The sequence below is a fragment of the Rhamphochromis sp. 'chilingali' genome (assembly GCF_963969265.1).
Source record: "Rhamphochromis sp. 'chilingali' genome assembly, chromosome: 4".
Taxonomy (NCBI): Eukaryota; Metazoa; Chordata; class Actinopteri; order Cichliformes; family Cichlidae; genus Rhamphochromis; species Rhamphochromis sp. 'chilingali'.
The window spans coordinates 40920553-40940079 of NC_137948.1; the positions used below are offsets into that span (position 1 = coordinate 40920553).

Sequence of the window (19527 nt, forward strand, 5' to 3'; positions counted from 1 at the left end):
CGCGCGTATGAAGTTATGTGGAGGCGGAGCCCAAAGTAGGACGGGGTCCTTATATGATAGCTGGACACTTTAGGTTACTTGGTTAATCTGAGTTACTCTTATGCAGCTATGAAGTGCTCTTTTAAACCGTATTTGTTTACAGTTTGAAAAATAAAGTTTGCAAAATTAATTATTAACAGTTATTGTTTGCTGTACAGCAGTGGAAATACGCATAACTGTCACTGGATTACTTTAATGTTGAAGAACCAGAGGATTCTATGGCAGGTTTTAAAGCATCTGCAGTGCTGTCCCATTAATCTGCTGTACAGTATTGCACAGCTTCTATGATTTAAAAAAAAAAAAAAAAAAAACAACTCACAACGAGGACCAGGAAAGGAAGAGTGGATCAGAATCTGGCAATTATACATTTGGCCAAAATCCAGACAGTTAAACCATCCAGCAGAAAGTTGCTCAGTCTGCATCAACAGTGAATTTTGGAGGTGGGAACATGATGGTGTCTGTTTTTCAGTATTTCAGCAGCAGTAGGCTACAGTCACACTTCAAATAATTAAAGGATGAATGGAAAAACATACCAAGATATTCTTGATAAAAATCTGCTGCTAGATGATGCCATGGTGCCCTAAGTTCATCCCAAAATGTGTTATGTTTTTAAAGAAAGTGCTGTCAAGAGAAATTGAACCGCACAGTTGAGTTGGTTAGAAATATGCTGTATAATATTATATAATAAGCTAAAGTCATTGATATCCAGTTATTTAAAAAGCAATAGCTATTATTCATTTACTACTCCTGCATGAGGTTTGTGTAATCAAAGAAAACATCAGTCATGCTATCCTTATGTGATTTTCACAGCACCACAATGTTCTTAGAGGATGCTTAAAAAGAACAAATTGTCTGTCAGTTGTTTAAATAGAATTGGAAAAGGCAGAAGAAGACGAAAGTAAAGATCAAAGCTGCTGATGACACCCACCACACTCATGTCATCGGTGAACTTGATGATGTGTCTCTAACTGTGCATTGCTGCACAGTCGTCAGTCAGCAGTGAACAGCAGTGGGCTGAGCACACAGCCCTGAGGGGCTCCAGTGCTCAGTGTAGTGGTGTTGAGATGCTGTTACCGATCCGAACTGTCTGAGGTCTCTCCGACAGAAAGTCCAGGAGTGGGGTTCGACTTCCTCACCAACACATCATTCTGAGCGTCAAACCGTGCAGAAGTTGTTCAGTGCATCTGGTATGGAGGCGTCACCATGGCAGGCAGGTGTCGTCTTCCTGTAGTTAGTGATGGCATGGATGCTGTGCCACATGCGCTTTGTGTTGCAGGGTTGACTTGAGCATATAGCTATATATGCTATAACAATTTAAAGCATATAAAATTCATAACTGAAGATTATCAGTGTTGTCTTCAATCAGATGATTTAGACCTTGACAGGTTGAACTGTGACATCAGAGTTTAATCTTCCTGCATATAAGAAACGTTGAATTCAGTCTCAGTTAGTAATGTCTGACATGACTGTTAGTGTATGCTATTGTTCCTGTTGTTTAGGAAACGGTTTCCACCTTGGGATCCTAAATACAAAATAGGCTGTAAAAATCAGATCCAATACTCTCAGTAAAGGAACATGGCTCATTTTCCAGGAACTAAGATCACTTCAAAGTTGGACAGTGCTCTTCTTCCATTACAAGCACAGCACAGCGTTTTACCTTAACCAGCCTTGTTACAGCTGTTCTGTTTATCCAGCACTTGTTTTTTTTTTATCTGTTGTCTGTCTCTGTGTGTTAACCTGCCTCAAACTGGTATAAGAAAATAGACGGGCCGATGTTTTAGGTATAATATCTGATTTAAATTGTGTTGTGACATGACTGGAAAAAATACTAATAAAAAAAAAAATCAACACTATTTACATTTAAAAAAAACAAACCCCCAAACAACAACTACCAAGATAACTTTTTAAAGTATATTTAGGAACAGGATGAAGCTAGGAACTCTACATCGTTGGGGACGGTTAATCAAAATAAACCAGTTGGTAACTCACTCCTGTCTTCCAAAAGTTTACGCAGCAGCCTAAGGTACCAAAACGTATAACTGACACGTCGGCGTTTAAACAGACATTATTAACATTTTAAATACATATTATCCCAGCTTACGATTAAGGTCCCTGGAATGTACTTGACACGTATTTTGCTCACTACCGACTTCTTGGCTTTAAATATATTATTTCATGCGCAGGAGGTTTTATGCTTGTGTGCTGTCATCTGTGCTGTGTGGTTTACATTCTTCTTACAGTTACAGTTACAGTTACATTTCCTGTCTTTCATATATATATATTTTAATTGATTGTTACCAAACCATTGCCCTCAGGATTAATAAGTATTCAGATTCTGATTCAGAGTTTGATTTTAATTTAGCTGAATGACCTAATGTGAGGAAACATTTGACTAATTTGAGAGGATGTCTTATTGGGGTAACAGCTGCAGTAAGTCATAAACCTAAAATCATAGTTGTTTGTGCACAGCTACACACGCAGACCGCAGAGAAAACCGGAAGTACAGGTTTTGTATTTTCATAATAAAACAAGTGTTAATGGTGCAACCATCTCAAATAACCAGGTTCTCTTAATTAACTATGAGTAAACTAAAAACTAAAAGTAGACGTTCAAGTTTATAAGACATACTACTGGCATTTACTTCAGCTTGAAAACAATTTGGCATTTGAGTAAGTATTGAGTATTTTGGTATTCAAGTAAGTTAAGTTGTTTTACTCTGAAATGTTAACCGGAAATCAGTAGCCTTGATAGCTAAGAGGCGCAGTTGAGTTTGAAAACGGTTAAGCCAGCATTCGCTCAGTGTTGTTTTGTTAGGAACAAAATCGATAAAAAGTCGCCGAACTCCTGGTAAACATTTAAGTAACTGTGACATTTATGGTCTAAAACGGCTAACAGCGTTTGTTCCTGGAACAAAGACATCCGGGACATGAGACTGCTTTAAGACGAACTGTAACTTCGGTGAGTTAATTGTCTAAGGAGTTGATTCTTTTCGTCATTGTTAGCGCCACTAACGCCGCCTTAGTCCTCTGTAGTTAGTGGTAACCTTATGCTAAATAAGTACCTAATGAACTAACACATTCTCTGCTTTTTCTCAAGTTTTACGATCGAAAAATGCTAACTAGCTACGAGTTACCGTAATGACGTTATATAGGGCAACAACAGTATACCAATCTCTTAAACAATTCAAGATTTAGGTTGAAAGCGCCATAGGTTTAGGTTGATAAGCGTCTTTTTTTTTTCACTGACAAAATCCCAAACACAAGTTGTTTTTTTGGGGGGGGGGAGATTGTGTGAGTTTTGGGAAACGTAAATCAAATTTTATCGACGCTTTTATGGTCGTATATGGTATTAAATTTCGTAATAAATTACGGTGACACGTCCTTTTCGTAGTAACTTGTGAAGTGTCCTGTGTGTATGTGTGTCATAAACGGCTCTGAAGTGTCTGCTGACTCCACTAACATAGCTTCTTTTCTGTAATAGTGTGTCGTACTGTTTTGTCCACAATAGAGTGGCCACAAATAGAACTCCAGATATTTAATTAAAATGTACACACAGCATTGCTATATTCTGCAGCTCATTGAATTCAGGATTTGAAGTTATTATTCATATTAGGTAAAACATATAATGTGTGTATATTTAGTGTCTTAAACAGGGCTCTGTCCGTGGTGGTACTCCGTCCTGTCCTGTAGCCCAGCTGGCCTTCTTTGTCCTGGCCACACAGACTCATTAGCATTCACCATCCTACCAGAGCATCCATCTGTCCCCACAGACGATGCTTTTGTTCCCCATTTTAATGTTAAAACTTTGCCCTTTTTGTCCAACTGTCCCCTCATATTAAAAGCCTACAGATGTGTCAGCCCATCTCCAAAGACGAATGTTGATCTAAAGCCTGGAAAGTTTTAGGAGTTCTAGGTGAGAGTTGCACCAGAGGATAAACAGAAGTGATGCTTACAGTTTACGTAAATTGAGATATTTCATTGTCAGAATATCACAATTTATAGCTGATTTACATACGTTAACGTTTCTGTGGCTGTTGTTCAAACTGGTATTCACAAACAAAAGGGCAGAAAAATTATGATATTAATCCTGAGGGCGAATCTGTGGGAGAACTCTGAAATGCTAAAGATGGTAGTTGTCCCAACTTTGTCACCAGAGAGCCAATTAACACCCAGATAATGAAACAGAAAGTCTTTGACTTTTTACCACTGGAGTGAGGAGATCTCTGAAAATGTTGACTTTTTTTTGGCCGGTCTCCACTTTTTCACACCCCTCTTAGGTATCTGCAGAACATGCCTGCTCGTGTTCTGCAGGCTCATCTGCGGTATGTGTGTGGAGTGGGAGGTATTTCTTCTTCAGAGGTTATGTGGAATCATCACAGAATGGTATAGGTCTTGTACCTTGTAGCTGGTCTGGTTTGGTAAACATCCAACACCTCCGCCCCCACCCCCCTGTTATTTCTTTAATATTACTGTACATGAGTTTATCCTGTTGTGTCATTCTTTTGCTAACTAACTTGTATAGTACCCACAACTCTTGGCTGACATTTCCTTTGAGCTTTAGATTAGAATAACTTAATCTTTTATTTCAACTCAATAATAGTTACAGATCACAGCGTTTTAGAAATACTGGTTGGATGTTCCAAGTAAACTCATAATTTTCTAGCATAGTTCATAAATTTAAAATAGATTTCTTTTAAGAGTTTCATCATGTACATGTAAGCCATAGAAGGGCTCCAACTCTCATAGCCATGATAGTTCTTTGCACTTTAGGATTGTCTTAATCCTAATAATGGTTTTATCCCATGCTGGCGTTCTGGCTTGGCTAAATAAGTGTGAGCCATCCTGAATGGTATTCCAGTGAATATTCTGCAGTTTTGTGTACTGTAAACACCTTACTTTCACAGTAATGAAACAATATAGTGGTCAGATAGAGGTACCCGTTTGTGTCAGGTGTTATTCTGCTGTCTTTATAGTCTGTTTTTTTTTTTTTTTTCATAGTGGATAAAGAAAAAAAGTGACTAACAGCTCAATGTACAGTGCTGTGGAAAAGTATTTTCCCTGTTTCTGATGTCTTTCTTTTTTATTTTTGGAACATCATTTATTATATGATGTAAAGTAATATTAAACATAGATGGCATGAGAATTACAAATTGCAATTTTTAAATCATGATTTTATTTATTAATGGGGAAAAAGGCTATTTAGACATACCTGGCCCGATCTGAAAGTGAATTTCCCCTGAACCTGCTGGTGTGGCACTTTTGACACCAAGAACTGCAAATGTTTGCAAGGGTGTTTCACATCACTGTAGAGGAAGTGTTGTTAGTTCATACCGAGATGAAATGGAATGTTAACTTTCCAAAAAGTTCCTTTTGCCTCCTCAGTCTACGGGCTATTTTCTGAAAAGCTTTGGTTATCATTAAGATGGTTTTTTTGGCAAATGTGACATTACCCTTTTGTACTTGTACTCTCCTATGGATTTTATTTTTTTGTGGCCAGCAGTTCTTTAGATGATGTTTCTTCTTTGACCTCCTGGGATGAGTTGTCAATGAATTTTTTTAGTGTTTTTGGTAGGCCTGGTACTCCTGGGAAGGTTCCCCACTGTTGGAAGTTTTTGTTTGTTTGTGGGAAATGGCTTACACCATGGATCAATGGAGTCTCAAAGCCTTAGAAATGGTTGGTAAACCTTTTCTGGCTGGTGGATGTCAGTGACTGTGTTTGTTTCTTTAGACTGTGAGATGTGTTGCGTTTTGAAGTCTTTTCAGTCTACTCCACTTTGTAGGACAGATTCTATTTAAGTGATATCTTGATTTAACAGATCTGGCAGTAATCTGGCCCACGTGTGACTAGTGAAATTGAGCTTGACTTTCCAAAAAAAGTGTGTTTAAAAATTAAGAAGGCAGCAGACAATGTAGTTTGCAGTCAGGTATTCAGCTGATACCCATCCGCTTAAGTTAATTAATTATGGTACACTAAAAATTTGTACTCTTTTATAAGAGGCTGATGTTGATAACCTAAAGTAACAGCGCTTCCATCAAATGACATCAAGGCTGAATCGTCACCATGCCAGTGGTGAGAAATGGCAGCCCAAACTAGGTCGCGTGAGGAGCCGTGACTCCATTTGAGCTTTGTGTTGTTGAGGCTGATTACAAATTGAGAGATGGGTCACAAAGGCGGGATACAGTGAGTTGCAGTATGAACATAGCATCTATGTCAGAATCTACATTGCTTTCACAAGAGGGAAAAGACGCACATGAGAAAGAGGAGTGAAGTCACTTTAGAACTCAACCTTGTTATCTGGTGTCAATTTACAGATAGTGACTGTGTCTCTTCAACCCTGCATTTCACTGAAATAAACTTTGGACATTTTTGAGGGCATTGGATAGTCACGGGGACATCGCTTTGTTGTAAATGCACTGAAATCACATTACCTCTTAAGCTTTCCAGTCAGCTGCAAGGAGATCCTACAAGGTTTATCTTTAATTTTAGCCATAGGATGTTTTTCAAATGAAGTCAGAAATTGAAAGCTTTGTGTCTATATAATTCTTATAGCAATGAACTTGGAATCAGTGTGTAATGTAAAATAATTATTACAATGTTACAGATTTGTTCAGAATAATTTTTAATGTTGATAATTTTTCTGCTTCACAACATAATTCCTTTTGCAAGTGCGGCATTTTGAAGAAGTGACATATTTTGATGTACTTATTAGTAGGAAGCAACAGATTAATTCAGTTCATTTAATGCATTTTCCTTTTAATGTAAACCTGAGATAGATCCATACAGTAGGACATTTGGTGATAGTATGCAGAAGATCAGTTATTCTAAGTGATTAACCTTATGTGTCCAGACAGGAATGGCCTGTGATGAAGATGATGTGAATCACACGCTATGAACTGAGGCTACGTCCACACGTACACGGGTATTTTTGAAAACTGAGATTTTTCTTTTTCGTTTTAAAAAATAATCCCGTCCACACGTAAACGCAGAAATGAAGGAAAATGCTGCTAGGAACATGCCAAAGCAACAGGTGGCGCTAGATTCCTAACCGTGCAGAAATGTTGGCCAATCAGAAGTCTAGAAGCCTCGGTGGGGAAAAAGTAAACAAAGCTGGGGCATAGAAGCAGAACCGAGTCGTATGTGTGGAGGGACAGTAACTGTGTGTATATGTAAGCATTTAAACACTGCAGAGAGTAGAATTAACAGTATTGTAGAAATTCATTTAACCAAAACAATAACGTGGTGCACAGTGTGACGTCAAAAAAGGCGCACACCTTTGACGCTGCGTTTTCTCAGTTTTCTCAGTTTTTCTCGTCCACACGTAAATGCAAAAACTGAGTTTTCGAAAATATCCACCCTGGCAGGAGATTTTAAAAATCTCAGTTTTCAGTGACTGAAAACGCCGTTTACGTGTGGATGGAAGGTGCAAACGCATAGAGAAATCTGCGTTTTCAAAATTCCCGGGTACGTGTGGACGTAGCCTGAGTCAGCAGATGCAGCAGGTGTTACAGATCTAAAGTTTAAGGGTCAGAATTTTTTATTCAATATAAAACACAAGTTACGGCTGCATCATTAAATATACTGGTCTGTGGTATCTTCAGTTGACCCTGTCCTTGTCCACAACTGAGATTCAGCCATAGCTAGTGTCAGCCTTCAGCGGTGTATTTAAAGATAGGCAGGTGGCGTACTACACATTCATCATTATCACTATCATTAAAGCTCTAGTTGATAATTAATTGTAGATGTAGAAACGTACAGGTGCTTGTGTTTATCCTGGATTAGCAGGTCCTGGCCCTGTTGAATGATATTTGCAACTAAGAATCGGTAAATAACACCATTTACGGATGTATATATTTTTTTAATATTTTTGTTTAATTATTATTATTAATAATAATACTTTATTATTTATTTATGTAAAATTGTTTTAGATTATCTTATCTAACAGTATTTAAAGTAGGTTGATTATTAAAAATTGCTTTAGTGAAAATACACAAGGTAACTGTTTTGTCTTAAAGTTCATGCATTCTTAAATTGTAAAGTTGAAGAGCATGAGGACACCTGAGTGGGGGAAACAACTCAAAAAGCTCTGATACTGCAGAAAACACATGAAAGGCTTCTGAGTGTGAAGTATGTGCTAAAATGAAAGGCTGACGGGAAGCAAGAAATGGCACAGCTTTTCAGTGCATGCTAACACAGAATAGCGCTTATCGCCATCAGCATATCTTCATCTAGAAGCGAAATGCCACATCCTAACAGCTTTTAATACATTTTCTGCTAAGTTGCTTTGATACCAGCTTATCTTGATAGTGTCTTGATATACTCCTTGTTTCCCGTCACTTAGCTGTATCATGCGTTTATCTGTGGTATTAAGAGGAAACATGCTGTAAAGGCTTCAGTTTGTCCTGCCTGTAATAACGATTATGTTGGATGATGTTTGCCAAACTTAACTGTTACTCCTTCTACCTTCTTTCTTCTTGTGCTCTGAGGCCTGATCTGAACTTATTGGCTGTAGACAATTCTGCTTTGTAATGGACTTCTAAATATAAATATTGGTGAACGTTACAGAAATTTTAGTGTTTTGTTCATAAGCTTAAAAGGTCAAGAACAGTCTTCTCCACTAAACATTCAGTTAATCATTTTAGTCTATACCACAAATATGTAACCAGTTTCCCCCACAACCAAAAGATCAGGGTTTAACAGCCATTTGTATGCTTTACTGGGTGCAGAGAGAACAATCATGGAAGAGGAGCAGCTTCAGCTTCACTATAAGCTATGGCGTCACCTACACTACTACTGTATTGTGGGAAAAATGGAAGCTGAATCTTCTAAAACCTTTAATCTGCACACTCAGGTGTATTTTTTACATTCTCCACTCATTCAATATTTGTATTGTTACTTTTATGGAGAAAACTGTTCAATGCAGTGAGACAGATGTCAGTTCTGGATGGGGTGTAACAAAGATGCATCATAAATTAATGTCTTAATAACTGAGCTGGTCAGGTAAAATGTCAAAGATGAGTTTAATGTAGCAGGATTGTACTTATTTTCTCAACACGGAGTTGTTTTTTCCCTGTTCTGAAAAATGTGATTATAGGAAAACACTGTCATGGCCAGTCGGCTTGCATAGCACAACGTTTACTGGTCCATCAGCTGTGCTGAACGTGTCCTTCTTAGCCTGTTACTATAGCCAACACTCATTGATAGTTTTTCTTCCTTAAATCCTTAAAAGTTGAGTGAAGAAATATTTTTTTTTTTAAAAACAGCCCTTTTAAAAAAAAAAAAATGCATTTTTTTTAAAGCGTTGCTTAAAATGGGGGGCAGGGATAGCTCAGTAGGTAAAGTGGTCACCCCATGATCGGAAGGTCGGCGGTTCGAATCCACTTAACGGCTACCCTGAGGTACCCCTGAGCAAGGTACCGTCCCTACACACTGCTCCCCGGGCGCCTGCTTAGTGGGCTGCCCACTGCTTCACTGAGTGAATGGGTCAAATGCAGAGAAAAACAAGTAATTTCCCCATGGGGATCAATAAAGTATCCATTATTATTATTATTATTATTATTATTATTATTATTATTATTATTATTATTAAAATGGTATTTTCAGAATATTAGCAATGCTGAACAAAGAGCGGAATTATACCTGAATCTGTGACGGTGATCTGCCACACTTTTTCCATAAGCTGGAATATTAACTCTAGGGATTGCACTCAAAGAAAAAAATTGGGGGTCCTTCAACATACCCACATCTGTGTGACAACCAGTCGAGATCAGTGCAGTATTTGTCATAATTGTGTAACACGCAGATTTAGATGATCATGATGTGTCCTCTTTGGCCTTTTGACATCAGAGCTGGCATTCTGAATACAGGCTCAGCTTGTTAAGTGTTTTCTGTTCTTCTGTTTTTTGTTTATTTCATAGTACAAAAGAACATAACATCAGTCCTGGCGTGTTTCTAAGTGAGTCAGCCTTCACAGATAAAATGGACCCTGCATTACCCCAACAACACTCAGTAGATTTGAATGGATACATTGTGCGCCACTGTTGCTCCCAGTACAAAGACACTGGGTGTATTGTAGCAATGAATAGGATTGTGTTGAAGCCTTTGTGTGTTTATATGAATGCCTAAATGTTTTTAAAGTGAATATTCAGTGATGTATGTTTTTCATTATTTTTCTTTAAAACCGAATCATGAAAACTTTTGATGATTTTATATCCAAGAATATAAACCTTGGTCTGATTGTGTCTGCAGGTGGCGGGCTGTGTGCCTCTTTCAGTAGAGAATCTCTGATGGTACTCAGCCTGCCTTTTTCAGAAACCTGCACAGATGTTTTCGCTGGGTCAGGAAAACATCTCCACCCACCTTATGTCTACCAAAGGACCTGTCAAATATGGGGAGCTCATCGTTCTGGGGTAAGCGGTTAATTACTGAGTTCACATACATTCATAAGTCATCAAAGCAGAACTTCTTCAGACCATTTTTTTTCTTTAAAATCCTTTTTAAAACTGTTGAATGTGTAGGAAATAAGCAGCTTTTGATCAATGTTGTACCTTCCAGGGAGGAGGGAACAAAATCCTATTATTTTACCCACAGGCACACATGCAGGCAAGAAATCAACGATGGTGAAAACACAGTGTTTGGCTTAACAAGAGGAAACCCTTTCTTACAATTTTTTTAACAGGGGGATTTAGCTGTAAGGAGGGATTCCATTTGAGTTCTGTTGTCTCAATATCAAACTTAAAAGGCATACAGTAACCAAACATGCATAATAAATATGAATTTTTTCCGCCAGTGGAGATGGTTAATACAGCAGTCCCAGTCATGGTAAGATGAAGAACAACTGACATGGCAGGAATCAACATCTGCGTATTTGCTTTTTGTCAAAGGGAAAAGTGGTTAATGCAGACACTGTGTACGCACACTCATTCTAAACCCACAGACCACACAGGCAAACTCTCTCTAAACCCACAGAGTAAAAGCCCTTCAGGTGGAAAGATGGGGTACTGTCATCACCCTGCCAGGCGGGTGGTGTGGGCACCTAAGTTTGTGAATGCGATAACTCGAGATCAAAGCAGCATAGGAGCTTCAAATTGATACCAGAGGCACATCTACAAAAAATCTGGGACAAGTTTGAATCTCAGTGACCTCAATCTCAAGGTCAGAGTAAGCTTTCTGAAAATGTTGTGAATATGATAACTTGAGAACAAGGCGACGTAGGTTTTTGAAATTGATACTAGAAAGTTGTTCTATACAGTGGATGTAGAAAAAGGAGTTAAATTCATAACTGATAGGGGACTTTAATGCGGTCTAAAACTAAATGTTTTAATAAATGTCACAACCACTCATTTACATGTAAAGGACTCTGGCCTCCTCCCGCAAGCCAAAGACGTCTAATGTTAGCTTACTGTTTTATTTTTAATTGGGTTTAGGCATGAATGTGATTGTCATTAATGACAGTAAAATCCTGGAAAAGGAAGACGGGATACATCCTTAGTTTTGTTTGCACTTATAAAAAAAGTTTAGTGCCTGCAAGCTGCAATCACTTATACAACTTTCTTCAATATTTTATCTATATTTTTTATAAATATCATAATCACAAACTTCCATGATATATCATGATAAACTTTTGAGGCCATCTGAACCATTTCTAGACCGTATCTTATAGATATGTTCCTGGAAACTTGTGTGCTCGGGGTGGCTAGTGTTTGGTAAAAGTCTCTTTAAAATCCCTTTTAATTTCTAAAATGTACGTAGTAATTCTAAACCAAACGATAAAACAGCTGGATATTGCAGACATATTTTTGATGTCATCAAAACCATTTTTGGAGTTTGATAACCGATCCTTAAACCTGGTTGTAACATTCAACTTCTTTAGCTGTAGTATAAAGGACAAATTGTGCTGTTGTTGATCTAAAAGGGCCTGGCAGTCTTTGTTTGTGTGCCTTGAAGTTTATAAGCGTCACTGTTTTAGGTAAGAAATTGACTAAACTTGGGTAGGTTTAAGCAAGTCTCTTTATTTTAATGTGCCTTGTAGTGTGAGAAATTCAGTTGGGTGCTGCATAACTAAAGTGTGTTGGGAAACTCAACCGCAGCCATTAAATGCTGCCGACTTCCTGACTAAAGGCCATTCACTGTGCACACAAGAGTGAGCCTGCGGTTCAGGGAGGTCGGGTCAGGAACGTGGTGGCTGCTGTGGTTTTAGCCCTTTTGTTTGCTTTTGTATTATTGTGACCACACGTGGAATTAAACAGTCTGGATTGCCCTGAGGCTGGCAATTACACTAGTCATAAGATTTAATTAGAAAGATCCACATAGTTTGTGAAAACATACCTTGTAGTGTGGTTCATAGAGTGGAGCCACAGCGGAACTGGGGTGGCTAGTGTTTGTCTAAGAAAAAGGTGGCTGGTACTTCATCTCAAACGCAGGAAGTTTGCATTAAGCAGTGAAAGAATGGCTTGTAAACAGTCAAGTAAACAGTTGACTGTTTACTTGACCTGCAGCTAACAGCAGCCTGACTCTGAAGATAACTTCAGTTAAACTGACTCTTATTGGAGCCCCCATAACATTCAGGATTGTGTTTTCAAATGTTAAACACATCAGGACGACAGCGGTGCTGTCATTGTTTTGTGTTTTTTGTTAATTTTCAAAACATGATAGTTTGCTTTTAAAAAACAGACACATTTAATGGTATCCTAATGGCTCAGTTGGATAACCTATAAATCTCTCAACCGCAGCATCCTGCTTTTAATTCTGGACTGAAACCGTAGTTACTTTTTGCTCCCTCCCTCAAAGCTTCCTGTCTGCAGTGAAAGCTGTGGAAGGAATGTTTGGGCAATATCTCTGTTCGTCTTTTTACCTACACTACAGAGAAACGGCCTCGGTGTGTTTAGCCAACACAAACTAGCAGAGAAAACTGAAAGTGAAGCTGCTAGGGTTGTCAGGCATAAATTTCTCTTAGGTGGTTCCTTGTTGTTGGTGAGGCTGCAACAGTTTCTCTGGGAAATTCAGAGAAGTTTCGTTTTATTTGTTTTTCTATTGGATGCAGACCTGGGACCTGCAGGTTTAGCTAACAGCTCTGAGTTTGTTAACCATGAGTTGAGGGACGCTTTGGGTCTTCTTTTCCAAAAAGTGAGTTAACTTCAACTCCAACTCACTTTACTGAGAACTTTCACACTCATAAGGTTGAAACAGCAGTTGCGTTACAGATGTATATCAGCTCAGAATAAAAACTATAGTCTTCATCTTTCTAACTCTGTGACTCTGGCTGACCGTCTAAGAGGAGCATTTTTGTCCAGTTTCCTCGTACTGCAAACCTAACTGTGTGTCACTTTATCAAACGCTGTTTAAATAAAGCTTTAGCCATAGAACACACCAATCAATGAATCAATTGTCATGTTGCAATCGGTCACACGGAAAGATAGCTGTCATCTTGGAGATGATGTGAAGAGTCTGAAGACTTAAACTGTATAAAATGTATTTCAAAGAGAGCTTTAATTGCAGCTGCAGAGTCAGTCTTCTGAATATGAGTTCACTTGCAAAGCAGGATGGATCCAAAACTGATCACTGATTTAGACCACGTCAGCCCCAGTTCCAGGCAGGCTAAGATTGGATCAGATTAGACATAGTTACGTTGGCGAACATTAAAGCAGAGATTTTAAGAAATTGGAGTAAAAAATTTTTTTTTGGATTACATTTTTTACTGAATACGTCTGTGTAGGTCTTCAATCATCCTGGGGTTGAGGCGCCTGACAAGGGATTTTAAAAAAAACGCGTTATAGGTGGCAGACAGTTGGTGTTGTAAGCCACCTGGTCTGTTCATCTGTCTTCTCAGTCTAAAATGTGAACATCGGTGTCCTCGAAGGAGTGACCTTTTATCTAGTAGATGCGAATGTACAGCTGAGTCTCGTCCTGTCGAGGTGGCGCATCTATGTTGTGCTGTGCGTTTATGGAGGAGCTGTTTGGTTTCTCCAGTGTAGAGGTCTGAGCACTCCTCACTGCACTACACAGCACACATTACATTGTTTAGTTTGTGTGTGGGAGTCTCATCCTTGGGATGAACCAGTTTTTGTCTGAGGGTGTGGTGGCGTTTGAAGCCATGCTTGGAGAAAATTCTCTGATAAACCTGCTACATAAGGGACGGCAATGTTGTTCTGTTTGTCATTCGGTTTCTCCCTAGTTGGTGTCTGACCTTCTTTCCTGTGTATCTTTGACTGATTTAATGAAGGCTCAGTTGGGATAACCATGTTTAAATCTTTAAAGCGTTTTTTAAATCTGTGTTTTCCTAAAAATAAATAATAATAAAAAATTATATGGAACTTTTATTGAGACAGTGGCCTAAGTTAATTACAACTGCTCGTTTCTTCCTTCCTATGATTAGCACCGACACGTTACTGAAGCTCAGCAGGTCGAGCAGGTCCTCTAATAGTCTGAAGGTGTGTGGTTTGATCCCTGGTTGCGCCAGTCTGCATACCAGATATCCTTACTAACCCCAAGCTGCTCTTTGATACATCCATCAGAGTGTAAATGTTAGAAAGCACTGAAGCATACAAAAAAGTGCTTGTGCAAATGAGTGAACAAGGCATGTTGAATAAAGCACTTCGAGTGCTCAGGTAGACTTGAAATATCCTCAGTCTAGTGGATTAAAATGGAGGCACTGCTCTCTCCATTCCCAGGTTGATTCCTAATATTTGGAGCACCACTGACCCTTTGTTTCCTTACTCACTGCTTAACTCTAGATGAACATACTCTAAGTTGATTTAAATGCTGAGCTGCCAGGAGATGATTTTCTGATTTGCCATTGTCTTTGGTTCATTCATTCATAATAATGTATTATTAAAATTAAAATGCCTTTTTGAAATGCAGCTGAACATAAAGCAGTTTTGCTCATCGTTATCCTCTGTGTTCAGGTGTAATGGGTCTCTACCCTATGGAGACAAGGGGAGGCGGAAAAGCCGCTTCGCTTTGTGTCGCAGAAATAAGGCCAACGGTGTGAAACCGAGCACTGTCCACATGTCATGCACACCTCAAGCTGCCAAGGTGAGAGTTCAACACAAATGAAAGTGGCACATTTCTGGTGTATTTTAATCTAAATATGACGAGTGTGAGGAAACTACAATGAATATGGAACGCATATTTAACTCTTTTAATCAGTTCTATCTTAAAGGTCTGCAGGTTAAATATGATGCTCTAAATGGAACATGCCCTTAATAGGATTTAACTAAAACATCTTGAATTTGTTACCAGTTTCAAAATACTCTTCCTGACATGCTTCCATCAGTATTAACATCCCCGCGATTGCTGTAGAAGAAATTCTTTCATGTCTTAAACACACTAACAGAGCTTCTTCTTTCATGTTTGTTTTGTTAAGGCCGTCAGCAACAAGGAGCAGCACAGTATTTCATACACGCTGTCTCGCGCACAGACAGTGGTGGTGGAGTACACTCATGACAGCAACACAGACATGTTCCAGGTGTGTACTTTGAAAAGCATACACCCTACATGGATATTCAACCTTGTGATTTTCAGTATTATCCTTTTTCAAATCAAATCACTTTTCTTGTCACATCACATGTGCAGGTACATTGGTACAGTATATGTGAGTGAAATTCTTGTGTGCGAGCTTCACAAGCAACAGAGTTGTGCAAAATACAATAATGTAAACAAGCAAAATACAAGAATGGCTACATCTGAAACTAATAATATATGTACAATATATAATAGTATATGCATTTCTGGATGTGTATACTAAATATTTTTCTACGTGTGTGTGTGTGTGTGTGTGTGTGTGTGTGTGTGTGTGTGTATACACATATTTTACAAATTAAATAGAGTAAACAATAAAATAAAATATATAAAATATACAGAGTTGAGACGTGCAAAACAGTGGCATTACTGTACAGTATGGAGTGCATAATGTTGAAGTTCCAGTAGTGAAGCTGAGGTGTCTATGACGTGTTCAGCAGTCTGATGGCCTGATGGAAAAAGCTGTCTCTCAGTCTGCTGGTACGGGACCGGATGCTGCAGAACCTCCTTCCTGATGGAAGCAGTCTGAACAGTTTATGGCTGGGGTGACTGGAGTCCTTGATGATCCTCCCCGCTTTCCTCAGGCAGCGCTTCCTGTAGATGTCTTGGAGGGAGGGAAGCTCACCTCCAATTATCCGTTCAGAGCACCGCACTACTCGCTGGAGAGCTTTGCGGTTGTAGGCGGTGCTGTTGCCATACCAGGTGGTGATGCATCCAGTGAGGATGCTCTCAATGGCACAGTGATAGAAGGTCCTGAGGATGCGGGGGCTCATGCCGAATCTTTTCAGTCTCCTGAGAAAGAAGAGGCGCTGCTGTGCCTTCTTCACTGTTTTGTTTGTGTGTACTGACCACGTAAGATCCACGTAAGATTTTTAGGTCAAAGTGAACACTGGATGAATGACATTGTTACATGTCAGTTTTCTTTATTAAAGTGGTGTCTACCACAAAATATGTTCTGTAGGTAGCATAATGAACACCACTGAAAACAAGCAAGACATGAGCACTTGTCTCTGTGTAATTACAGATTGGCCGTTCTACAGAGAGTCCCATTGACTTTGTGGTTACGGATACTGTGCCTGGAGGTCAGAACCAAGCTGACAGTCAGACACTTCAGAGCACCATCTCCCGCTTTGCCTGCCGCATCATCTGCCAAAGAAACCTACCTTACTCTGCACGAATTTACGCCGCAGGCTTTGACACGTCTAAAAACATCTTCCTTGGGGTAGAATGCACAAACTGCTCATTTCCTGTGATAACATTTCTTCAGTTTGAATGTGCTAAACATACATTTGACCTCTTCATAGGAGAAGGCAGCCAAGTGGAGAATGCAGGATGGGCAGATGGATGCACTGACGACAAATGGAGTTCTCGTGATGCATCCTCGCCACGGCTTCTGCCAGGACTCCAAACCTGGTCAATGGAGGGAAATCTCAGTTTGTGGGAATGTTTTTACACTGCGGGAGACCAGATCAGCTCAGCAGAGGGGGAATATGGTGAGCGACTCCTGTTTTCTCTCACACACCACACAAACACACACAGTTGTGTTTTCATATTCTCGTGGGGACATCTAATTGATATGCTTTCCCTAGCTGCTTACTCTAATCCTAACCTAATTGTAACCCTGACACTAAAACCACATTTTGAGACTCAAAAATGTCTTCAAACACGTGGGGGAGGGGAATTTGTCCCCATAAGGGCCGTTGGTCCCCACAAGCATAGTAAACTTACAATCTTTGGTCCCCACAAAGACATGCAAACCTGTTACACACAGACATGCGCAAGGCCCAGGTCATTAATCCCAGGTCATTAATGCCCCCTCCAAGGTGGAATCTGAGTCCAACGAGCTGGTGGATGGGTCTCTTATCGACCTGTGTGGTGCCACCCTGCTGTGGCGCACGGCCGAAGGACTGTCCCTCACTCCCACTGTCAAACACCTGGAGGCCCTACGGCAGGAGCTGAATGCCGGGCGGCCACAGTGTCCCGTGGGCTTCAACACACTGGCCTTCCCCAGCCTGCGTCGCAAGGACGTCCTGGATGAGAAGCAACCATGGGCATACCTGCGCTGCGGCCATGTGCATGGCTACCATGGCTGGGGAGGGCGCTGTGATCCTGAGGTCGAAGCAGAGTGTCAGGAGCGGGAGTGCCCCATGTGCCGTGCGAGGGGCCCTTATGTGCCACTGTGGCTTGGCTGCGAGCCGGGGTTCTACGTCGATGCGGAGTCCCCTACCCACGCCTTTGTCCCCTGTGGCCACGTTTGTTCAGAAAAAACAACTGTGTACTGGAGCCAGATCCCGCTGCCACATGGCACACATGCCTTCCATGCCGCCTGCCCATTCTGCATCCAGCCGCTGAGCAGGGAGACCGGCTGTGTCAAACTGATCTTCCAAAGCCCGCTGGATTAGGAACGACTCTTGACTCTTTATCTGAAGCCTTAATCAACAAAAGAGGGATGCAACTATTTACAGTTTGGGAATTTTCATAACTTAATTTAACTTAATTTAGTGTTTTTGTGCATTTATTGGGTTGATTCTTACCTTTTATACGGTTATATGGTTCAGGCACCAAAAAGGTGATTGTTCTTCCCCAGATACAGCTGTCTGGAAAAGCTGTGATGATCTTTAACTTACTTACACTTAATTTATTCTTTTACCTTTTTAATGTAATTTTGTCTATGAGTCAGTGCAACATTTCCCTGCATCTCTCTGTAGCTGATTACCGTCTCATACTGCATTAATGAGCTGATAACAAGATCGAGTTAAGAGTTGTGTGCAGATGTTGGTCTGGAAGCTTATTCAGGGGAAACACTGGATTTTAGATTTTTTTTTTTTTTTTTTAAACATTTTTTTCTTACCTGGAGTGTAAGACTACATTTTGATTTTTTGGGGGGGATTGTTTTTTAAACTCCAAAATCAAGTGACCTCTTTTTTTTTTTTTTTTTTTTTTTTTTTTTTTTTGAATGCAAACTCTGAACCCAAGCTAGCAAAACTGTATCTGGGAAACTTTTTAAGCTGCTCTCCTGTGACTTGAAACATCTATAAGTTTATACATTTTTCAACTAAAGAGATGAATGACTTCAAATCAGCGATCATTGTTTTAACAATTTTTTTTTTACAAGCAATAAATATAGACTTCCTTACAGACCTGGGTCTGTAAGGAAATAGTTATATTTATACTATTTATTAGGGAATAGTTACATTTATACTATTTATAAGGAAATAGTTACATTTCCTTACAGACCCAGGTAGCTCAGCAGCTCTGTATTCAGCATTTGTCCAGTATCTTGAGGCCAAACCTGTCACTTTAAATTCATCATGTACTTCATATTTTCTTAATTATGTTTTATTCTGATTGTAAAGATTCTTGGACCTCTTTCTTGTACCTTTCTCTAAACTTTATTTTTGTCCCTGATGAGTTTTAAGAAATATTATCCAAGTATCTTTATTGTTATTTTTTTGTTTTGACTCATCGTGCAAGAAATTAACAGCATCATCAACCAAAACCGTGATGAGAGGGAAGGTTAGTCTGAAAGCATCAAAGCAGATGCTGATACGTTCGCTCTGACTCATTTCCTGTGAACCAAGTATTCATTATATTTTGTCACTAGCCTGTTTTTAAAGTGTGTCTCCTTCTTGGTTATGCAGTCATGCTGTACACTTTTCTTTTCCTTTTTTTTTTCTTTTCTTTTTTTTGTACCGATAGCGAACAATAAAAACAAGGCTGAAATTTATGTGACTGTTTGTTTATTGTACATATACAACCAGAGTATTCATATAAGAGTAGTGGAAGTTAGATTTTAAATGAGTCTATCTATATATCAAGATATAGATGTGTATACACAAAAAATTGAGAACATTGAAAATGAATCAGGCTGAGTACTGTACTGATGTGGACTGGATAATGTGTTTGGAGCAAAAGGGACGTCATTTAGCCCAAACTGGAAAAGTACAGCTGATGGAAAGCCAGCTGGATCAA

General features: G+C 39.4%; 1 protein-coding gene across 1 annotated transcript; it reads left to right on the top strand.

Moving 5' to 3' along the window:
• The first annotated feature begins 2796 nt into the window (after nt 1-2796).
• LOC308395723 (E3 ubiquitin-protein ligase pellino homolog 1-like) lies at nt 2797-19270 on the top strand. Its single transcript, XM_080880690.1, has 7 exons — nt 2797-2997; nt 10285-10445; nt 14940-15069; nt 15401-15502; nt 16580-16777; nt 16860-17048; nt 17379-19270. Exons 2-7 carry the CDS (start codon nt 10360-10362, stop codon nt 17955-17957), a joined length of 1284 nt encoding a protein of 427 aa, XP_080736816.1. The 5' UTR covers nt 2797-2997; nt 10285-10359; the 3' UTR covers nt 17958-19270.
• Nucleotides 19271-19527: the final 257 nt, after the last annotated feature.

Excerpts from the sequence above, each read along its gene's own strand:
- LOC308395723 (XM_080880690.1), top strand. The coding sequence starts at position 10,360 with ATGTTTTCGCTGGGTCAGGAAAACATCTCCACCCACCTTATGTCTACC. Across the intron at positions 10,446-14,939 it reads GGGGAGCTCATCGTTCTGGG|GTGTAATGGGTCTCTACCCT; the intron begins GTAAGCGGTTAA and ends CTCTGTGTTCAG. Across the intron at positions 15,070-15,400 it reads GCACACCTCAAGCTGCCAAG|GCCGTCAGCAACAAGGAGCA; the intron begins GTGAGAGTTCAA and ends TGTTTTGTTAAG.